At 35.7% G+C, this 25,067-nt stretch overlaps 1 protein-coding gene across 1 annotated transcript in view; it reads right to left on the minus strand.

Moving 5' to 3' along the window:
• Positions 1-25,067, minus strand: part of LOC150098590 (uncharacterized) — a 134,263-nt gene that overhangs the window by 23,440 nt on the left and 85,756 nt on the right. Inside the window, exons 5-6 of the mRNA XM_090405279.1 lie at positions 13,980-14,006; positions 8,066-8,167 (exon numbers count right to left, since the gene is read on the minus strand). Of these exons, the coding sequence (XP_090261405.1) occupies positions 8,066-8,167; positions 13,980-14,006 (129 nt within the window). The remainder of the gene's footprint in view (positions 1-8,065; positions 8,168-13,979; positions 14,007-25,067) is intronic.

Below are 25,067 nucleotides of genomic sequence, written 5' to 3' on the forward strand. Positions count from 1 at the left end.
ATACTTAAAGGACATCAAAACTAATATCAGATCACCTGCCCAAATGCTATATCTAAAACATTTTAGGGAAAGGAATTATCTTGGTTGAGGATCTTTATTTTGTTTATACAAACATGATTACTATTGAGGAAAGAAAGAGTAGGAATAGGGATAGAAAAGAAAGGAAAATAGATCTCTCAGCAGAGAAGTTAAAAAAGGAAAGAGTACCAGAAAGGGTGTGGGATGTTATTCCAGCAAAATTATCTTTCATGTAGTGATGCATCTTTATATTGTAGTCACAAACTGATTTTTTTTTAATCTAAAAATGATTCAACATAATATTTTATTCTCTATCACCTCTCAGAATATTCTATTATTCTTTATCACCTCAAGGAATCTGTCTAGAAATGAAATTTCAGCTTTATCATCACTTAAGCCAACAGGAATACTGCTATAACCAAAGCTGATGAGGGACAAGCTGTTCGATAAAAACAAATTTCAGGATAGTTAATCTTTTATTTTAAGATCTACTGTCACAAATCGTAAATTAAGTAGTTGTTTGGATGAAGTGCAAACTTGGAACAAAGACACAATCAAAATGATTCAGATTTATCATGCTGACTTTATGGTCTTCCTAAGACACAATTAAAGATAATGTTCCTTTGAGCCATATTGTAAATTACATTGGCTGTCCAATTTACACATTTTGAAAACATCTGTCAAAAGTTCTCTCCTCATTTACTGCAAGTTTGTCATCCTTTGTTAAAAATTCAGAAGATTTTAAGTACAAAGTTTCAGGAATATCTTTACTGCCTACAGATCTTTTGGTGAGTTTTGACATCGGTTTGCTCTTCATAAATATCTCCCTTACTAATACATTAGAATTATTACATAATGATTTTCTTCCTAACATTAAATTATTTTTCTTGCCAAAATAAGCTTCACAAATAAACTGAAAGAACTACAATAGGATCTCCTATTTTTCAGCCACTGGAAACTATTACATGGAATGTTTTGAACAACATCTTAATATATTTTCTCCTAAGCCCTCTATTTCATTCAATATGTTTACTATGCAATTGTCATCTGGAACCCTTCATTGTTTGAGCTTTATGAATCTCAGGAGAAACTCTGTTCATCCTAGAATTCAAATTTACCATGGAAGTAGAAAACACAATTACCCCCATTTCTAGACATTCTTACCTTATGATAACCTAATAGTAGTCTATAGTTTTAGTAATATTTAGTAACATTTAGTAATATCAATGCTCTGTCACATCATCCATCTCAGAAGTTATTATTAAAACCTTAAAATATGGTGTGCACAGTGTAATGTGTTCAACTGATTCTCTTTTGAATAATGAACTGTGCTTTATCAGGTCGAAAGCAGTATTACCTTCATCTTCAATGATTATAACGCCAAAGTAATCAACAAGGTAAGTAATAATTATGGTCATCCAAATTCTTCTCTAGAAGAAACTTCTATGATTTCCATTTGATATGTCAAGGCAAGTTTGAAAGACCAGCAAGCCTACTTTCCTGGATGAACCTTCATTTCCATCTGGTTCAGAAATTAAATTTGTTCTTAGACTCTCCAAAAGATAAATATCCTCCACTTTCCTATTCTAGAGTTGCATGGGTGACCTTTCTCATTACTAGGCTCTGGGCTGATTGGTCTGCCCAAATTCACTAAGAAGAACAAGTAAACTTTTCCTGGAGCAAGATTATATCTTGCTCCATGAGTTTGATAGGTCAAGTCAGGCCAGCCATGCTACTAGACAAGAATATGTAGGGAGACTAAAGTTTTTACACAAAAGTTTTCTTATTAGAAAGATTCTATAAAGAAAGCTGTGAAGTCCATAACCATCACCCAAACCATAACAAAAATTACCATATGATTTTCCCAATTTTAGGATGTTATCTCTTAGCAATACTCCTCATTTTTTGTGCTAAGTGATTTATTTTTTGTTAATTATTATTTTTCATTTCCATGAATTCTAATAGATGGAGCTTTCTTCCTGAAATTAATAATATACAACACTTGCTTTAATTTCAGTATTATTCAAATATTCAGATTTGTTTCATCTGTTTCTACATACAATGAAAATAGTCATGAAATGTGCCCCAAAATTCTGCTAATATTAAGCAATGTTTTCTAATGTAAGTTGTTATTCCATAATTCACTTTTTTACATCATGCTGAGCATTACAAGTTGTTGTTTTTTTTAAATAACCAACATGATTCCAAAACTTAAATAATCTATCAACCTAAATACCCAAAACTTTGTATTCAACTTTTTCTAAAGCTTGTCTATTCAACTTATATCCATCTAATAATATCTTTGTGCCAAACTGAATATACTTGCATTTAGTCACATTAATTTTAAACCTCCATTTTCCTGTTCACTGCTCTAATATTTTAATATCATCCTGTAAAGATCTTAGCTGCTTTGAACAGAAAACTACTTTTAACATCTTAAATTGATTGATTGATTGATTTTTGGTTTATTGGCAGAAGGACAGCAAAAGACATATTGCACCATATCAAAGGATACAGCATAAGGTATTAATAAATAGTCATAAAGAGATAAATTAGTAAATATGTTATGTTCAAAATAAATTAGGTTATGCAATGCTGTATCAATATACTGTATATGTCGGCGTATAAGACAAGGCCTAAATTTTAGGCTATTTTTAGTTTTTAAGCTTATGTTGGTTGTATAAGACGACCCCCCAATTTCTTCTTTCTTGTATTAATGCAATGTTAGGTATTGTTGTTATATCTGTTATTTTTATATCTATGCATATCCGTATAAGGATATGCATAGATATAAATTTTAGGATTATTAAAAAATGAATTTTAGGATTATTAAAAAATGAATTTTAGGATTATTAAAATTGTGATCATTTGAAATCATGGAACCAGCAACAAAACGAAGAAAGTATGAAGCTCGATTTAAAATAAGGATAATTGAAATGGCAAAGCAAACTAATAACCATGCTGCTGCAAGAAAGTTTGACATAACCGAGAAGATGGTAAGAGAATGGAGGAAGAAAGAAGATATTTTCAAAAAATTGCCAAAGAAAAAATGTGTGATGAGAACAGGGATCACCCAATAGCCGCAACTGGAAAATCACATTGCAGAATGAGTATTTGAACAAAGTCAGAATAGCTATCTTGTTACAAGAAATGTGATTAGAGCATATGCTCTAAAATGGTCAAGATTGAATCTGGATGAAAGTATAGAATTTCAATCCACCAGACGTTTGCTTGAACAAACCATTTAAAGATCACATGCAAGAAGAGTGGAATAATTGGATGTTGAAAAATCATTTACAAATGGTGGATCTATGCATGCTGCATCACTTGATGTGTTGTGCAATTTTGTGATCAAAGCATGGAATAAAGTAAAAGTAGAGACTGTAATAAATCATTTAAAAAGTGTGGTATCTCTAATCTTATGGATGGTATGGAAGATGATCTGTTGTGGGACACTGATGACGATGAAAACAAAATCAATTCACCAGATTTGAACTGGGATCCATAAGATGATCATTTAAACAATGAATCTGAAGAACTATTTTCAACAGATGAAGAAAATTAACATGAAAATCGAGGTTAATAATTATTTGTTTTTTTTAAGACTTGCATCTATTGTAATATTTTAAATAAATTTATGTAACAAAAAATGAATATTATTTGTTTATAAACACTGCCTATTTTCTTATATGATGATGTATTGTAACTACCTAAACATTCATCCAAAAAATTAAGCTTCCCTTTTTATACTCACCGTATAAGACAACCCATAATTTCGAGGGGTTTTTCTGTAGTATTTGAGAGTCGTCTTATATGCTGACACATACGGTAAAAAGAATTTGTAATCAAATGTGTTTGTATGAATTAATTGTTTGTAAAAAAACTAAAAAAAAAAAAAAAAAAAGCCATGCAATTTGGCTTGACCAGATAAGTAAAAATTTCATTCCTCTCTCATCTGAAGTGTGGGCACTCCACCAGAATGACATAGTAAGATTTGTTGCATTTTTGCACATGGATGGGTCATCAGCCCTCAGTAAATAAGAACGTGTAAGATAACACTGACCTATGCAAAGCCTACCATGAACAACTTCCTCTCTTCTGTTTCCACATTGACTAGACTGGCAATGCTTAATTTCAGCCTTAATCTCATGCAATTTGTTTGTTAGTGTTTCCTGCCATGAAGATTGCCATTGGGTAATTAGCTTTGATCTTATAAGCTTTTTTAAAGTCTGTACATGGGACTGATAAACATCACATAAAAAAAATATGAACTAATCTAACAGATGCATTTGCAATCTCATTTCCCTTAATTCCAATGTGGTTGGGAATCCAGCCCAACCAAATGTCAAAACTGAGGTCTTCATTTTGTACAACAGTTATAAAACATCACAAAGCAGGATGTGGATTATACACAGAGATGAGATGGCCTGTAAAGAACTCAGTAAGTCTGTATAAATTATACACTTCTGGTAGCATTTTTCTTTTATATGAACAAGTGCAAACTGAATGACATGCATCTTTGCTGTACAATTACTGCAATCATATGGGATCTGATTTCCTAAAATCAGAGTGTTCTACACTGTGTGTTTTAAATAACTGCATGTAGATTGTAGATGGTTGGTGGAGTATGAGACTTCTTTAATAGGCACAGTGAAAAGTTGTAGGATGGAGTATTGCAAACCTGCCATAGAGGAATGCTGTTATGTTTGGTGCAGGTAGTGTTGTCAACATTCATGCCAATAGCTGGTATAATCTGGTATAATATGCAAACCAAAGGGATGAATGGCAGTGTGATGTGTGTGTGATACCGAGCTTCCCACCACAAAGAAAAGACACTAGTTCATGTAGGATGCTCTGGAATATACTTTAGTTTTAGGGCACAGTTAAGAGACAACTGTTTTAGTCTAAGTGAACATCTATAGTAGTGGTCTTTTTAAGTTAAGTAGTAATTCAATGTTTTCAAGCTTTACAACATCAACAAAGTGGGAAATTTTAATATTTGAACTTAACAATTTATGAATATATATAGTAAAACAACAACAGTTCTAACACTGGATCCTGTGGTATCCCACTCCTACCTAACCACCTGGATTTTCTGAAGATTCCTCTGATCACATTCCCTGCTGTTATCAAACTCAACAGTGTATGTGATCAGAGGAATTTCTTACCTATCTCACTAGGTGATCATCAATATCTATTTGGTGTGTTTTGATCAGGAGACTTACATGGAATGCTGTCAAAGGATTTTCTGAAATCCAGATAAATTACCTCATTACTTTGGTTTCTCATGACTTCATCACGAAAGCAAGTAGATTTCTCATAATCTCTCCTTAACAAAACAATCATGCTGTATCATGCACGATAAGTGATCTCTCACTAGAATATCCTAGATACAAATTCACTTGTCTATAATTCCCCACTTTACGTGATAAACCATCCTTATGATATGGCCGAATTGCAAATTTCCAATCAGAAAGTATTCTCAATCTCAGCAATTCACTGAAGATGATTAAAATTGGATTAATTAATCTGAACATGCATTTATTTACTACAAAGGGAGTGACATCACCCTTACTGTCTCAAATTTTTCTGCTACCACTATACAGTGGTACACAGATTTTTTTTTTTTTTTTTTTTTTTTTTACAGGACAGCCATTTGAATAAAAGTAACAAACGTGTTTATAGTTTTGACTGCTAGAGTGTATTGTAATCACAGGCGCAATTTTCGAGTCAGGTGATGCAGCAGTTTTCATGTGGCAACCGTTTGAAGTAAGAGTGTGTGAGTGGAGTGTGTCAGAAGTTGAGTCATGGACCAAAGAGCTGTAATAAAATTTTGCTGTAATAAAGTACATGTGCAATCACATGACTGATCCAATGATTCAGGAATCCATGAGAGCTGACAGGCTATCAAGAATCTGTAAAGTTTTCAACAGAAGACAAAAAAAAACTTTGTGATAGAAATGACACCAGCTCTGTTGTGTACAAAGACATTCTAGATGCTGTTTATGAACAGAAGTCAGTTTCCCCAAAAGGAATAGGTTCACTCCTTTGATCACACTGCTCATAGTTTCAGTGGCATTTAGTGATATTTCATTTGAAACACCCTACATATTAAGTGAGTTTTTTTAGTCATGGGGTTAAGAAGAAAAAGAAATGACATAACATTTATTAAATTTTAGCATTTAAAGCAACTAAGAGTAAAGAACTCACATAGTGAGGTGTGGTATCTTGTTATAATTAATAATTACGTTCTGATCTAATCTACATAAAATATTCCCCATCTCTTATTATACAATCAGCAAAGATTTTAATGCTAGTACTTAAATCAGAATCCATGTAACATAAAGTCAAGCAAGGAATCCTGACTATTCCTTCCATCCTATCCCAACTAAAAGCCCAACTATTTTCATTCCAAATGTTATTAACATTATCTATCTCTGATTCATTACTTTCAGTACCAGAAAATATATCTTCTACCAAATCACTTTCTGCTGAAGGTACAATTTTCTAGATGACTCAGCCATTCTAGATGACTCTTACAACCAAACAATTTTCTGCTATGAAACAATTTACACATTTAAGCAATATTCCATCAATCAATCCAACAGCTGAATAATATTTAGTGACTTGTCCTCCAAAGATTTCACTTAGTACATTGCATTATTTCAGACTTGGTTATTACTATTGTCTTTAATTTGGCCATTTCTAAGTAATGTTCACAAATAAACCTAACAGTGCTTTCATTACTTTCTTTCATTTCAGCTGGTATAATTCCACATGCTATTATCATACATAGCCAAACTTTTCTGCCCAAATTCTATTTCTTCAAATTTTACCTCCAATTTTTTCTGATTTCCTACCCATTCCAGGAAAAATAAAATTACAACTTCTTATCTTAATATAATACTATACTATTTAACAATCTACTTGCCTGTTAAACTTACTCTACGTTAATTCTTTATGCACAATTCAAGCAAAAGCTGAAGAATTTCTACAATCATATAACACAATACATAAACATCCTACATGACACTTTAGAACATTAAACTAACTACAAACAAAGTCTGCACGGTTAGCCAAGTGGCTGTGTGCTTTGCAACCATATGCTTGGGGAAGGAGTGTCCTAGGTTCGATTCCCGTCGGTGACATGAGGAGCTGAAGGATCTTCTTCAGCCATAGCCAAGTTAGCCGGTCTTGGGTGCGGACAATAGGGTTTTTTCCCCAGTTTATTCGTCCTGCAAAGCAGGCAAACCAGCCTTGAGAACTCAACACTACGGACATAGGATACCCCGGGATGTAGGACTGACCACTTTATCCTGTGAATGGTTTGAGGTCCAATGATTAATAAACCCTCAACACCACAAGGTAAAAGAGGGAAAGGAAGATGAGATGAGATTACAAACAAACAGGAAACTAAAAACAAAACTGAGATACACATGTTATATTACTGCAAAAAGTATTCACTACTTTTCTACACAGTATTTCTTTTTTTTTTTTTTGCAATACTAAAGTATGCAGCAAGATGAAGATGATAAATACAGAACCAAATTATTATTATTATGCGACACCTCCAGAGAGTCCAAGACTCATCGAGGGAGGACACCTACTCTACATCTCTGTCACTCATTCCACCAACTACAACTACCTTCACCATCTACCACCCACCACTACCACTAGCATTTTCACAGACAATCACAAACATCCATGCCCATGGTGGGATTCTAACCCACAGCCTTTTGGCTGGAGAGCGGATATGCTAACCACTCGGCCAACCAGGCTGGCAATGTTTTGAATCGGCATGTAATTTGCAGAAACCAACTATTGCCCATTGTATCAGTAATAGGCAGGAAAAGAAGAATGAAACTAAGAATGTGTCTTTAGTTTTATGTAATAATGCACTATTTATGAGGAAGGATATTTCTATATAATATTTCTGTAAACTGCTTCTGTTGTACTAGAATGGCAAAACATTGTAGAATACACAGCACACTGATGACATATGCAAGCATAAAAAATTAAACAGATATGATATACATATAAAACTTACTTTACTTCCTCTAATTTTTTAGTAACACTGGCACTAAATGTTCCAAGAACAGAAGTTGTCTTCTCCCCTGCAGTTTTAAGAGTTTGGCTTGTTTTCTGATACCTGAAATATTAAAAAAGATCAAAATAAATCCCAAATCTTAATGACACAAGCAAGCAAAACATCTTCAAAATGAAAACAATTATAAATAACATAGTGCCTTTAAAATTTTATGCCATACTATTTCTATTACAATAGTGCACTGTATTATTTCTATATTTAAAGAGCCATCTCTTGGCAGCACACACACACACTGTATATACTACCACCACACACGAGGGGTTGCAAAATTGGCTCGCTTGATTAGATGAGCAGACTGAATACTCACTCTCCATCCAATACACTATGGGTTTGAATTCTATGGTAAAATAAATGTTTGGGCACACCACACTGCTTATAAGAGGCTCAAAATGGCTCGAAAAGTACACCATGTTTGAGCTCTAGATCAAGGTTTCCAGACTGCATAATCTTGAGCCTGCTATGCTATGCAATAGTACCAATGTACTATAGGTTTACAGCCTATATTCACAGGAATATAAAAATTTGAAAACAAGAATTATTTCACAAACAAGTTTCTTTTAGACATCCCTTTACTTTTTTTTGGGATGGAAACTAGTTGCTCACTATCTTCAAAGGTGAGTTAGGGCTAAAGGAGCTCTGCATATTTCCTTCGGGGAATGAAAAGCATTAGAGTATATATCTTATTATTTTTTTTATTCTCTTTCCTTCATCTGTCAGCTAAAGGAAAGTGGCATGGGAAGGACTGGTTATAGACCTAAAAGTGAACTGCAGTGTTTATTTGCAAATGCCAGGATTATCAGAAATAAGGGAGATGAAATTGGTTCACTGACAGAGTTTGTCCCAAAATCAGTGAAATAAATGACACAAAGATGGTTGAAGATGATATCCTAATTAAAATAGAAATGGAAGGGTACAGTGTTTTTCACAAAGAAACCATTTCTTTCTTAAGGATTACAGCTCCAGTTTTTTTTTAAAAAATTCTTTGCATTACAGTCAAACTATCCACAGGCTTAATAAAAACATTTTGCTCTACCTCACTACAGAATTACAAAAGTCAAACTTGATTCCATTAGTCTCTGGACAATAACTTTCTTCTACACATCGTAAACATTTCCATTTCAGAAAGTGCAGCCATATGGCAGAAAAATACAATTAACAGTTTTCATAATATCCCAGTTTTAACAAAACATCTTTGGATAGAACTACACTTTTAATCTTTTGTCATTTTCTTTAACAGAACATTCTAAAATCACAAAGCAGTTGAATATCCTTCAACAACTGATGTGCAAATATTAACCTACCTAGAGCCATATTCACTATGGTTTTAATTTCAGGAGAAAAAAAAAAAACATCTTTCTCAGTTTCAATTACAGGATATGAACTTCAATTTTTGTATATTTTCTTTGAATTTGATTATTTGCATTTTACTTAACCATATTAAAAAAAGAGGGAGTTGAAGAGAGAACAGAAATGCTAGAAGAACAGGAAAATGGAGATGACAGGGAGACATGGCATAAAAGAAAGTGGATATTGGAAGTGGTAGTGAATGAATAAATGTATGTATGGGGATGATCAGGATAGGACTGAAATAGATCAAGATGTGAGTGGAGTAGTTGAGACGAAGTGGATATATGGGGTAAGTGGAGATGAAAGTGACTGAACAAGGGCAGGAGTAGTGGGGAAATCACAATTAGTAAGTGGCATGGAGGAAGACTGGTTACAGACCTAAAAGTGAACTGCTGTGTTTATTTTAAAATGCCATGAATATCAGAAATAAGGAAGATGAAATTGTTTCACTGACTGAGTTTATTCACTTCAAAAGTCCACACGGTTAGCCAAGTGGCTATGTGCTTTGCGACCATATGCCTGGGAAAGGAGTGTCCTAGGTTCGATTCCCATCACTGATGTGAGGAGCTTAGGATCTTTCTCCGATATAGCCAAGTTAGCCAGTCTTGGGCGCAGATTGCAGGATTTTTCTCCCCAGTTTATCTGCAGTTTTTCATCCCACAAGCAGGCAAACCAGTCTTGTGAACTCAACGCTTCTACAGACATAGGATACACTGGGAGGCATAGCTAACCACCTTATCCCTGTGTACAGTTGTGGTTAAATGAATAGAAACCCTTGACACAGCAAGGTAAAAGAGAGGAAAAGGAAGAAGAAGTGTAAGGGAAGGCACTATCTTGAAAAAGGAACGTCACTAGTGGTGTGCCATGGGGGTCTGTTTTGGGACCATTGTTAATTCATTTGTATGTTAATGATATTGGGATAGGTTTAATATAGGTTAGGTAATATATGACAACTTTTACAGATGATGGAAAACTGGGGAATCAATAATGAGGAATCAAGCAGATGTTGTGGCCTTACAGGAGGACTTGAATAGATTGTATGAGTGGGCAACAGTATGGAACTCTCAATTCAATGTTGCAAAGTGCGAGGTTCAGAAATTTGGTAGGCAACAATCGGGTGCAAAGTATACATTGGTGGGGAAATTTTGGAGAAAGCTGAGGAGACAAGGGACTTTGGAGTAGTGATGGACAAGGATATGAAGTTCAGAAGTTCACACTGCACAAGTTCTGAAGACACCACATCAGATTATTTCAATGATGCAGAGGACCTTAACTTGCAAAAGGTTCTGGTTCCATTGTATAAGGCCTTGAACAGGCATTGTATGAATTATTGTGCACAGATTTTGATTTTCATGGTTATGAGGATATATTGGAAAGGTTCTAGAGAGGACTGACTGGGATGTGGAATATAAAGACAGATTGAGGGAATACAGTTTGCAAAGCTTTATGAATAGGAGGAAGAGAGTGGATATGATTGAAACATTTAATTGGTAAAGGGTTGTTACCAGGTTAATGTAGAAGAAATTTTTCATAGAATGGGAGAAGGGATTGGAACTAGGGGACATACCTTTGGAAACAGTATAAGGAGAGTGTGAGCAGGGTTTTGCACGTAGGATAGAGTGCATTGCCTGACACTGCGGTGAATGCAGATACATTGAATGAGTTTAAAGCAGTTTGATGGGCTTTGTGTGTTACAATGCATGCCTCCCTGATGTCTTTTGATTTCATTGAGGTTTGGTGTTAATAATAAAAACAGTACCACTCTCATTGGCATTATGTAAACATGATGCATGATGTTTTTTGTTAACTATAAATCCAAACAATGATACAACAGTATGTTCTAAATCAATATTGCAGAGCAAACTTTTTTGTTACTACTCTGGACAGACAGACTGTTATAATTTCATTAGAATTTATGAGCATCAAAGACTATGGATTTTTGCATTCCATTTTTGGAATCCAAAAAATCTAGCACTACTTTTCATGCTATTGACACTAGACATAGAGTTCTTTATTCCAGCAGGTTCAAATCTGATCGTATTTTCCTTGAAACATATGAAACATTATGAAATCATCCAAACCTTAACTGCTCTGACTGTAGGCCAATCTCCAAGTTTTGGTAAGTCTCGGACTATTAGCTATTCATAATTTTTTTTTCTTAATTTTTAATCTATACAACTTTTACAATTGTTCCTTTGAACTGTAATAGTGCAATCCCATAAATGCTGCAACTGTTACATCCTAAATGAAGCACTTTATTAAAGAAACAATTCATTCAGGATTTAACAAGTCAGAAATAAAGTAGTAGCTTTATTTCTGAATAAAGAAATAAAGTACTAACTGTGAATAGAAATACCTCCTTTTAGTAGAATTGTAATACCATGAAAGAACTTCGTGTATAAATTAGTATTATATGAAATGCGTCATGTATACAATGAATGGGTAAATTAGATGCAAACATTAGTCCAAAGGTCATGGGCGAGCCCGAGGCATTGGTAATCTCGGAAAGCGACGCACATTCGTTTCCCGGAAGATGCTGCTATGATCTCGCGATGTGCCGAAGTTGCCGTGGACGAAGAAAGTAGCGGGCGGGAAAATATCGCAGAAAGTAGTAAGAGGGCGTTATCGCAGCTAGTAAGAGGGCGCTAAAAAGGGGGAAAGTGAAGGGAGAATAAAAAGGGTTTGCACCCCTTTCTCAAGGCTTTTTTTCACCTATTTTGCTGGATGATGATTCGACTTCTCTCGTGGACCGGTAGTTCCTGATGGTGTTTCTTGGCGATGGTTCGATATTGGAAGATGCACCTTGCCCTTCGATGTCTGAATTTCTGCCGGTACTAAAGCACGAGATGTCGGCATATGCTGCCTTCGCTGAAAGTTCTGATGGAATAATATCGTGGATGTATGTTATGAACCGGCAGCTAGAAACAAGGATTGTCTGAAACAGATCAAGAATAGACGAGGGGAAAACGCCAGGTGCAGAGCATAGCTTAATCTGATGACCATAGTGACCCACCACGTGAACGCAGGCTTATGGAAGTATCGAAGGGCAATTCAAACAAAGAAGGACAGTTCAGACGGACCTGGAGATCCTGACCCAAGAAATGGTAAAGTACAGATTTTGTTGTATAATTACCCAGTCGGAAAAAGGGAAAGATCATTGTAGTGCATTAATCGAGTATGGACAGTATTTAAGAACTTTAAGTGAATATTTAGCAGTGGCTAATGTCCATAAGACAAATTGTTAGGAATGATTATAGATGATTGTGACTAGTTTAACATGCAACTAACATTGTAGGTAGAAAATTGAGTAGAAGTGTGTAATGTGTATTCCATTACTAATGGAAAATGAGATTGGTCTAAGTGTATATTATGTCTTTAGATTCCAATAAATATGTTTTTCTTTTATAACCGAGTTTTGCCCGTGAAGTGAACCAAAACTACCACTCGTTAATCTGAACCATAGCGGGGGGGAGGGGGGGATTGAAAGAAAGGAATATCATGTTGTTATAGGTTACGACTGCAAACCAGAATTTACTTAGCCACAGTAAAGCGTTTAACTTATGAGTTTAAGCACTAAATTTATTCACCTTTGTGCACCAAAAGTCTGGAAAAGTTTCCCTGAATAAGAGTCTCCTCTATTCTAAGATATTGGCTGGCGCAGCTTTAAAAAATAAATTTGTCAATATCTGAAGAGGAGACGGCCCCAGAAAGAAATTAGAGGATTCATTTCTTTTAGCAAGGAATAACCTTTAACAGTCAGGGTAAGCACGTGAGTAAAATTAGGAATTGGTCAGAGATATAGAATTTTCTTTCCTTATAGAATGAACACGTAAGAAGTGATACAGATATTAGAGTCAGGGAAATTTTATAAGTCTTGTAGTTATTGTAGAGAGGAAAATTCATAAAGGAAGTATTATAGGAAGAGCAAAAACATAACAATGGCACAGGCAACGAATATTTAACACAACCAAGACATGAGCTGGTATCACATGCTTAGTGACCCATTCTAATGATTCATGTTTTGAACATAGCTACCGGTCTTTCTCCGTGAATGTCTGTTATTACACTGGATGAATATATTGGGAGTTTTGAATAAAATTCTGTATTTTTCTACAAGTGTAAGCCATATAAGTATCTATAAATATGTCTATTACACATGTTCCCTTAAAACAAAGGTTAATTCATAGACACAGTACATATAATGCATTACTATTTAATGTCATCATGTCACTTTTTTTTTTCATCTCATACTATATTACTTAGTATAAAAGTAAATATGGTACAATAACCAACAACAACAAGTGATGCTTATCTATAATGGTAACATAAGTCAATCTTCTTAGAGCAGTAGATTGAAAATTTCAATAAATAAGGATTACTTTTGATAACTTCTTAATAAATAATCATAAGAATATATAAAACTATGCTGGAGTAATTAAACTGCTTATGGCTGCTGAAACAAAATACTTAAAAAAAAAAAAAAATGTAACAAAGTAATAACACCTACGCTGATGAATGGAAGAGTCCAGGCAAGCTACAACAGAAAGGGAAGGAAGAAAATTAGAAAAAACTGCTTATTATTAACAATAAGAAGACATTACTGGATACCTGTACTGTCAAAGCATTTAATTTCATTTGATAATAGAAAATCAAAAGAATCTACTAGTTCAGCTCAAACACAATTTAAGATATTAACTGTTTATTATTTGGTCACATTCAAGCTCCAGGAAATTCAGAATTTTGACATACTTATTTTAACACTTCATAAAATTACAATTTACAAACCTGATTCAACAAGATATAAACTATTATAATCTATGGTCTTGATCCATCTCTTTACAAGTGATCGATCTGTCAATAATACTAGGCAAAGATAAAAACTTTATACCCAGCATTTATTTCCTCAACATTGATGAAGCATCCATACAAAAAGTGAGCCAACTAGATGATACTAGGTCTAGACTGTATCGCTAGTATTATAATATATTTAGTTTACTCCTTTATCCAAGTGTAAGCAAGCAAAGTTTGCACCTGAAGTATCTTCAGGACTGAGGCAACTCATGGTAAAGGTGAACCAAGCTCTCATCACTTGTCTTAGTATCTCCTATAATGCAAAGCACATCTCTTTGCAGACATGTATAACGCTATGCATTAAGGAAGGGCCACTACCTAGACTAGTTTCGACCTTTATTGAGGTCTCGTCAGTGGGAGCGAGAGGTGGTGATACTAAGGTGGAAATAATGGAGAAATTATATTTACCTATACAAGTTGCCAAAAGGCGTCTCACCTTATTATTAAATTACTCTTGATTTAGAGAAAGATGTTGGAAGTTTTTTTTCCCCCTGCTTGGTTAGACTTTAATATAATAATGTGCTTTGCATTATGGGAGATACTAAGACAAGTGAATGCTAGAATATGGAAAGAGCAAAATGATTGTTAATAAGTGCAAGATTTTGCATTCTGAAAAGAAAAGACTACAGGTTCTGTATTTATATTATTGTGATGTCACCATGTCATTGATTAGGCAAATATCAAGGAGGATAAACCAAGAGTGGGTTAAATGGATGGGTAGAAGTATAAAGCAAAGCTGCAAAAAAAACTGTGAATGGAGTATAAAGAAAAGATGATCAGAATGCTCATGAGCAACCCAAAATGTAGGCAAGAAGGGCAACTAATATGGATTATGAGAGAAAATTAGCTAAGTAGGCCAAAGGAAATCCTAAAGAGTTTTTTTGCTATGCAGTGAGAAAGAGGAAGAATAATCATGGGAGGATAATAATTAACCTATGCGGATGGTGGAAAAGTGACAGAAGGAGAAGCAATAGCCGAGTCACTAAGCAATCACTTAGCAATAGATGTGGTGATTTTGCAGTTGTCGAAGTGACAAAGATTGATATGAGAATCGAGATAGATGAACTGGAAGTGCTTAGAATATTGAAAAATATCAATGTGAACACAGCAGCAGGTTTGAATAGCATTTCAGCCTATGTGCTATGAGTATGTATAGAGAACTGGCACTGCTTCCAACAAAGCTGTTTAATCTAAATCTTAGATTTAGATTAAACAGCTATATTTAAACTTTATATTTTTCAATATTAAAAATGCTCTATATAAAGGATGCTTCCATTACATACGAGGTGTGACAATTTATTACTGGAACGGCCACATAGTGTCGCCCGTGTGGTGATTTGGTTGAAGCCTCAAGCCAACATAGCCATCTGCTAGTTGGTTATTGCAAAAACAATAGAGATCTGAGTGTAAACTTTGGCATAAAAATGTGTGATCGAAATTTGGAGCAGTGTTAACATCAAATTTTGTGTGAAAATCAGCAAAATTGCAACTGAAACATTGGAGCTTTGAAAGCGGCATATGGTGTGGATGTCCTGTAAAAGTCAAGTGTCTTTGAGTGGTAGAAGGGATTCAAAGGTGGACGAGAAGATGTGAACAATGATCCCAGAAGTGGGCAGCCAAATACAAAAATGATGGATGCCAATGTAAACAGAGTGCGAGATTTGGTATGGTCTGACAGATGATTAAGTATGGGATTAATGGCTGATAAATTACATGATTCAAGAAACAGTCAAGGTAATTTTAACTGAAGAATTGGTAAAGATTTCTGTGAAGTTTGTGCCTCAGATCTTGATGGACAAACAGAAGCAGTGGCAGCTTCAAGTTGCGACTGATCTTTCTGCAAATAAGCACATATTTCTGAGAGTAATCACGCTTGCAGTTCCAAGACTATGCTGGTTGTTTCTTTGGCCACAAGGCAATAGTCCCTACGAATTCATTGAACAGGGACAAATGGTCAACCAACAATGTTATTTAGAGGTATTGAAAAGATGACGAGATTCTGTTCAGAGAAAAAAGACCTGAAATGTGGCCTGACAAGTGGATCCATCACGACAATTCGCCAAGCCATAGCGCGCTCATTGTGAGAGAGTTCCCAGCCAAAAAATCTATTACCGAATAATTTTTTGGTATGTAGCTTTCCCCCCAGAGGCAAAGCTACATGTCATGGACAGGTCCCCAGGTTGCGGATTGGGGAATGGCCACCAGAGGTGGCTAGCTGCGAATAGCCAATAAGCAGTCCCGGACAAGAAGCGGTACTAACAGGACGTGGTGGGTTAGTGGACAACTCCAGTAACTCTATAAAATGCCACAGAAGTCCAATGACGGTACTGCATCAAAGCGAGTTTAGGCCGCTCTAAGCCTAAATCTATATGCTCCTTCTTGATTCTTTCCCAAGCTCTTCAAGGAAGACTAAGGGTTTGTCAGATAAGTGTCGATGTGCTGACAGTAAAAAGAAAACACGATTGAAATCTGATGCCAAAGAACAAAAAAAAAGACTCATGCCGGCTCGGACGTCGCCCGGTCAAACAAGGTCCATGTCCCAAATTGATTAATCAGGGTTGGATCGAAAAATTAGTTACTGAAAACAAAGATAAAAAATCAAACTCAGGCCTGTAAAAGATGGAATATCAATTGGTATTCCATCTTTTACAGGCCAAACAGAGTGCACGGACATTCCATGTCCGTATACTTACACTCTGTGCAACTGGAAAATTGCAGTTGCTTCAAGAAGAAATGAAGAAATACAGATATGATATATTGGGTATTTCAGAAATGAGATGAACATTGTCAAGAGAATCAAATGGTGGAAGAGTTCTCTAGTCAGGAAATGAAAGTAAGCATGAAGCAGGCATAGGTCCTACTAAGTAACAAGACCTGTCAGGCAATGATAGGATACAAACCAGTTAGTGAAAAAATAATGATTGCAAGATTCGGTGCCCAACCATTTAATATCACAACCATTCAAATATACGTGCCCACCGCAGAGAGTGCAGATGAAAACATTGAAAGATTTTACAGGGATCTACCAACTAGAAGTTGATGAGGTGCCGAAGCAGGATATACTCAAAGGAAGAGACTGGAATGCAAAGATTGGCAAAAATAACACAGGATGGGAAAATTTGGATATGGAGAAAGAAATGAATGTGGAGAGATGGTTCTGGAATTTGCCACGGATAACAACCTAATGATGATTTGCAATACCAAATTCCAACAAAAAGATTGTCGTAAATGGACATGGCGTTCCTTCGATGGCAAACACAGGAATATGATCGACCTGATATTAATAGACCAGAAATGGAGAACCTCAGTTCAACAGTGCAGATCATTCCAAGGAGCTGATATTGATTCAGACCATAGCTTAGTGATTGTGAATATAAGGCTAAAACTGAAACAGAAATACAAAGGAAAGTTCCAAAAAGCTAGAGACATGTCAAAACTAAATGAAAACAGGCTAAGAACAGTGTATCAGAACTTATTGGAAACTAAGCTTAAGACCCCAAGTGAAAAACAAAATATAAATACAAGAGCAGAACGACTGACTACAGTGCTAAAAAAAACAAGCAGTAGAGGAAGTAATTCCTGAAAGAGAAAAGATCAACAAGAAATGGATAACTCAGGAAACCTTCAAATTGGTACAAGAGAACTGAAACTTAATAAAGATAATTCAGAGGCAGCAGATAAGTTATACCATCAAAAAAGCAATGAAGTACGGAAAGCAGCAAGATCTGATAAAGCCAAATGGTTGGAGGACCAGTGAAAAGACATTGAACAGTACTATGGAGAGCACAAAACTAGAGAGGTCTAAAAACTTATAAGAAATGTCAATAGGAAGTGGCAAACAAGATCAGTAGCAGCCAAAGATGAAGATGGTAAAGTATTGATGGACAAGACAGAAATCATACACAGATGGAAAAGATATTGCAGCGAACTATATAAAAATCAACTAAATAACACTGCAACAGAAGTAATCAAAGAGCTAAAAGCAATCTCACCAGCAGAGATCTTTGAAAATGACATCTTGGAAGAGGAAGGGAATAAGGCTATAAAACATCTCAAGAACAACAAGAATCCTGGAGATGACATAGTAGGCAAGATGCTAAAATATGGGGAAGAATCAGTTGCGAAAGAAATGCATAAGCTATGTAATGAAATATGGAGATCAGGGTATGTCCCCGAAGAGTGGAAAAAAATCGGTCTTGGTTATTCTTCATAAGAAAGGCAGTGCTTTAGAATGCACCAATTACAGAACTATTGCATTAATGAGTCATCTTGGCAAAGTGCTGATGAAAATACTAACAGAACGCATAAAGGTTCATATGGAGGCACATCTTCCTGATGAGCAAGCTGGATTTCGAAAAGATCGAAGTACAATGCAACAGATACTCGCACCAAGACTAATAGCAGAGAAAGCCCAAAGAAAGAACAAAAAAATATACTGCTGTTTCGTGGACTTCCAAAAAGCATTTGAAAATATTGACCAAAATATAACATGAGCTGTCGTGGAATCTTATGGTGTGGACAATAAATTGATCTGCCTGCTGAAAGATATAAACAGCCAAGCACAAGCAAAAATCAGGATAGCAGGTGAGACTGGAGATTGGTTTGCCACTAGTCAAGGCACAAGACAAGGGGACCCAATATCACCAATCATCTTCATCACACATCTGGGAAGAACACTAGATAAGATTAAAGAAGAAGGTGAAGGAATTTCAATAAATGGCATGAGAATAAACTACCTCTGCTTTGCAGATGACATCGTCCTGATTGATTCGTCTGTAGATTTCTTCACTGTTCACTTTCTGGATCCAACTTATTCTCAAGATCTTCTATAGCACTTCCTCTCAAATGCTGATATTCTCCTTTCAGATTCTCTTAGGAGTACCCAGGCCTCACATCCATAGAGCATGCTACTGAAGATACAGGTTTCTACAATGCGCAGGTTTCTACAAGGCTGGAACAGACATTGCAAACACTATACACAGAAGGAAAAAGATATGGATTGAATGTCAACTTTGAAAAAACTAAAACAATGATATTCGGACAACAGGAGTTACTGAACAGAGTTACGATAGACAGATTTCAACTGGAAAATGTGGAACACTTCACATATCTTGGATGCCACATGACGCATGACTTGGACCCCAAAAAAAAGAGATAAAAATTAGAATAGCCAGGGCAACAACTATTTTAAAAGCCATGGGGAAAATATGGAAGAGCTGAGCTATAAAGATGCAAACTAAACTGCGCATTGTAGAAACCTGTATCTACAGCAGCATGCTCTATGGATGTGAGGCCTAGGTACTCCTGAGAGAATCTGAAAGGAGGATATTAGCATTTCAGAGAAACTGAAATATTAAAATAGAAAGATCTTGAGAATAAGGTGGATCCAAAAAGTGAACAATGAGGAAATCTACAGACGAATACAACCAAAAGAAAATCTGATCTAGAAAATAATCAAAAGGAAACTACATCTCTTTGGCCATATATGTAGAATGAACAATGAGAGGAAAATAAAAATGCTGCTGTTTGGGACGATTGAAGGTAAGAACAAAAAAGAAAGACCAAACAGAGAAGGGGCGATGACATTGTCAAATGGTGCGGAGGCTTTATACATGGACTGAGTCATCTTGCACAGAATAGAATGCAGTGGAGGAATCATGTCAAGATGCCATCGGACACCTATGGGCACTGGAATCATCATCAATGACCCACGGTTGTTGATGATGATTCCAGAAAAGAGTTCCAGGCCTGTTTCCAAAAATGGGAACACCGTGCAAACCAGTGTATAAATACAGAATGGGGAACTACTTCGAAGGCAACAGTAGCCACTAATGTATAGTTCTGAATGTTTCTTTACAGGTGCATTCCGGGAATTAAATTGTCACACCTTGTAAAGAATGCTAGCAAATTATAGACCAGCTGGTATACCGGGAATGGTGGTTAAGGTATTTGAAAAGTTGGTTAAAGGCAGAATTCAGGAATATGTGAACAGCAGTGTGATACTCTATCGTGGATAGTAGAGCTCTATAAATGTTAGGTCCTGCCATAATAATTTATTCACATTTTGTATCCCAGTTCTGTGAATAAATTCACATTTATTCACAGAGCTGGGTAAGGGAAATTGCTATACGATGATACTGCTGACTTTGCAAAGGCTTCTGACATGGAAAATTGGTGGAAGGAATGAATAATGGAGTGATTAACAGACACCAGAGAGTAGTATGTGGTGGAGTGAAAGCTAGGAGGATGAGGGTGATTAGTGGAGTGCAAGGATCTATACTAGGACATGGATATTCAGTTATATCCAATAATGCAAAACTGGGGATGGCAATAGTTGATAAAGGCGATGTAGCCATCCTGCAGGATGATTTAAATAAACAAACAACGCAAGTAAAGAATAATGGTTGTCAATTTAACATTTCAAAACATAAGGTTATGCACTTCAGGATGAAAAGATTACACTGACAGTACTAGATCACAGGAAACTGATGAAGCTACAGATTTGGGAATGATGGTAGACAAAGTTCAGATGGTATATTGCAAAAGTAGTAGAAAGCACTAAGGATCACTTCGTTATAAAGATCACCCTTTATACGGTGATAAGGTTACATCTTGACTACTATGCACCTGGACTTCTTGAGGATGAGGCAGTAGTGGAGGATTCAGAGATAACGTGACCAAGATGATGACTGGTCTGTGGAACGTGCCCTATGAGGATAGACTAAAGGCTGCAAATTTTAGTTGACATGTAGATAAGGGAGGACATGACAAAAACTTACAAGTTACTAAAGAGTTTCTATAAGATTGGCACAAAAGACATTTTTCAATACAGATGGAGAGAGAGAGAAAGAGGAGTCATTTCCTGGAAGTTGTGTAAAAGTGTATGTGGATTAAATTTTTTGCTTGGAGAGTGGTGAATAACTGGAATGGATTGCCAGAGGTAGTTGTAAGTGCCCATGCAGTGAATGGGTTTAAGGAAAATTTAAATGAATGGGCTTAGAGGTATTGTGTGAATAATTGTTAGTGTGGGTCTCCTGCAATAAGTCCTCTGACTCCATGGAAATAATCATATAATAATACATGCAATACAACGATACGTTAAGGGTAGGCAAATAAAGAAGGAGTGAAATGGGCAAACAGTGAAATTAGACAAGCAGCACAAAACAAAAAAAGAATTGCTATAGAAGAGATATAACACAGCAGGCAATGACTATACACGATGAAATTATAAGTTGCAGGGTAGAAAAGTACTGAGAATGATCAGGCAGAAGGAAATCTGAGTGAATTATCTTTTGTCAAAAAGAAAGCAGGAGTTCTGTTATCTGATAAGCAAGGTTAGTTGCTTATATATTATATGGGCAGTATATTATGATGTTAAGCAGGGCTGAAAATCCCTTCAACCTCTGGAGTGATGCCTTCAGCAAAAGGTGAATGGCTCACTCGCTCACTTTCAGCTGAAAAACCTTTATAAGAGATTCCTTACAGCTTGGATGTGGTTCAACTAATGTATTTCAAATTGAAGGACAAATGTCTCAATGTCCTCAACACTGTACCAAGAATGGTACTAAATGAGGGGAGGGGGAAATGATTAAGGGAGAGAGAGCCACCGGTGATAAGAAAAGCAACATTAAATAATTCTACTACAGAGAATGTAGTGAAATTATTTTATTATTTAATAAGTACTCTATAAGCATATCTATCCAAGCAAAATATTATGAAGAAAAGATATTAAGCAAGCTAGATGTTAATAAGAATGTATAGCAAGTATAATGTAGTGCATTTTTAGGGAAGGTGTAAAAGATTTGACTATCCTTTGATTTGTGTCTTACAACAGCAATGATCCCAAAGAAAGTAGGAGATCAAAATAGTGCAGTGAATAAGAGAGGTGCCAAGGGATGTTTCCAATAAAGTCTGTAAATATCTGCAGCTGTAATTAAGGCACTGGAGATGTAAACCAAGACTATGGGGGAAAAAAGGATTGGGTTGATGGATAAACAATCTTTATAACAAATCAGCGTATGTTTGTTAAAAAAGAAACTGGATTTGGCAATTATTTTCCTTTTATAAAAAAAAGTGACAAATGTGCTGGTGACAGGAGATTCATATAGTCTTGATATTTTTGAGCTTCACTAAAACAGCCTACACAAATGTAACTTAATGTACAAGTTGGGGAAAGAGATTTGCTCTCTCAAAGATACCAACGATATGCATACAGATAGGTAAATATCAGAGAAAAGAAAGGCAACTAGTGACTTTCCACAAATCTCTGCTCTTGAGACACCACTACTACTCATTATTTATTTATTTAGCATACAAAAGTCACGTGACACACACACACACACATTATATATATATATATATATATAGCACATATTTGTGCAAACAAGATAAATGAGACAGTTAGTGTATATTATATACAAATAGCTAGTAAAAATATAAAATTCAGATAAAGTCACTTAAATTTTAAATCTAGTTCAGTTAGCTATTCAAGAGCTGAAGGATCCACCTCAAAAAAGTCCTTTAGGTTACCAGGGTAGGCTCTTATGCTGCAATCCTCCACAATGTGCAGAATGGTTTGGTTTGTGGCCCCCACAGTCACATTCAGGTGTAGATCATCTTCCCCACTTGTGTAAGCTATCTGCATAGATACCATGTCCTGTGCATATCCTATTTAAGCTTTTTCATAGGTCATGTGGAAGCTCAATCCCTTTCAGATTTTGGTTAGGAAGGATATACTTGTTAAAGTTTGGTGGCCATTTTTCCTTCCAGATTTCTAGCCATTTCAAATTAAATTAACATGAAATCGCTATTTAAAAGTTCTTCAGCCAGCATTAGTGGAAGCAGTCGGGATTTAAGCTGATTTATACATAAATGTGGGAGGTCATCTTGAATTGGTAACAGGGGATTACTGTTTATTTTTCCGTACTCTTCTAAGAGAGTGTCTTGTCTGCGCAAGTTCAGTGGTGCAACATTGTTCAAAGTTTTAAGTTAGTAGAGGGCAGTGGATTTGACATAACCTGTTATTGTTTTTGAGACTTTAGAGAAAGCAACTGATACAATGAAAAAGGAAAAGTTGGTCCTTGTTGGGGATCTAAATAGCAGAGTAGGAAATGATTGTCAGACATACAAAAATATTTTGGGAAAATTTGGAGAAAAGAGCAAAGTTAATAATAATGGCAAATATCTGTTGGATTTCTGCTCAGGACATGGACTGGTTATTACTAACAATGTTCCAACATAAAAATGTGCAAAAATTCACATGGAGAAAAGACGCAAGGAATAAGAAAAGTCTCATTGACTATGTTATTGTTGATAGTGGTTTTCTCCCTGGTGCAGGACACCAGAGTGTACAGAGGATTTGAAATTGGAAGTGATCGCCATTTAGTCTTGAGCAGGATAAAACAGAATTTCATATTGAAAAGAAGAACATGTAAGAAAGTTTTAAAGAGAATAAAAGTTGAGCAGCTCTCAGATGTGGACTGTAGACTAAAATACACAAATATTCTTCAAGAAAAAATGAGTTTGAGAGCAGGTACCAAAACTTAAGAGGATTCAATGGCAAGTCCTAAAGAAATCCTAAAGATTTATTGATTCAGCCAGAGAGGCATGTGATGAGGTTATGCAAGGACAGAAAAATAAGAACTCCATGGTGGACACAGGAAGTTAAAGAGGCAGTGAAGGAAAAGAAGAAAACATATCAAAAGTTCCTGGCAAATAAGTCAGCTTGTGCTCCTGGAGAATACAGAGAGATATATAAGAAAGCTAAACAAAGCTAAACACGTAAAACTAGCTAAACAAAAGTCATGGGAGGACTTTGGTAAGAACATAGAAAATAAATATCAAGAAGGTAACAATATATTCTGGAAGTTGTTGAAGAAGCTCAGAAATGGAGGAAAGAGTGCTGTAAAAGGAATTAGAGATCATAAAGGTGACATGAAAACTGGAGAAAAAGATATCCTTGAAATATGGAGTAATTATTTAGAAAGATTGCTAAACAAAACAAGCAGTGATAGCACAGTGGTAAAAAACACTTAGCAGGTATGCAGTCAGGAACACATATCCATACTTGAAGCAGAAAAAGCCATGAAAGCCCTGAAATGTGGAAAGGCAGCATGAGTAGATATTCGACCAGAAATGCTTAAGTATGGAGATATAAAAGTTTTACAGTGGCTGCACTGCAGAGTTCAGAAAGCCTAGACAGAAGGACAAATGCCAGATGATTGGAGTAGAGCTCTCATAGTACCCATATATAAAAAGGGAAATAAAACTGAATGTGAGAATTACAGAGGTATTTCTTTACTGAGCGCTCCTAGTAAGATTTATGCAAGTATACTTGAGAAACGGTTGAGAAAGATTGTGGAAGAAAAGCTTGGTGAAGAAACAGCTGGATTCAGGCCAAATAGAGGCTGTCAGGATCAGATTTTCACTTTACGACAAATAGTTGTAAAGTGAAAAGTTGTTAAGTTTTGTAGATCTGGAAAAGGCATATGACAAGAGAGAGAAGCTATTCAAAATGCTACAGTTGTATGGTGTCAATGGGGCATTATATCAAGCAATACTTAGTCTTTATTTGAGTTGTAAGTTTGCGGTCAGAATTGAAGGAAGTACAGGAAGATGGTTTAATGTTAAATCTGATGTCAGACAAGGATGTACATTATCCCCCTCTGTTATTCATTATCTACATGCATCACATTATGAAGGAAAGTGGTATTAAACCTGATATCAAAATTGGAGATGTTAATGT

Source organism: Typopeltis vanoorti, chromosome 15 (assembly GCF_054136105.1).
Source record: "Typopeltis vanoorti isolate ZY-2024b chromosome 15, IOZ_Tvanoo_1.0, whole genome shotgun sequence".
Taxonomy (NCBI): Eukaryota; Metazoa; Arthropoda; class Arachnida; order Uropygi; family Thelyphonidae; genus Typopeltis; species Typopeltis vanoorti.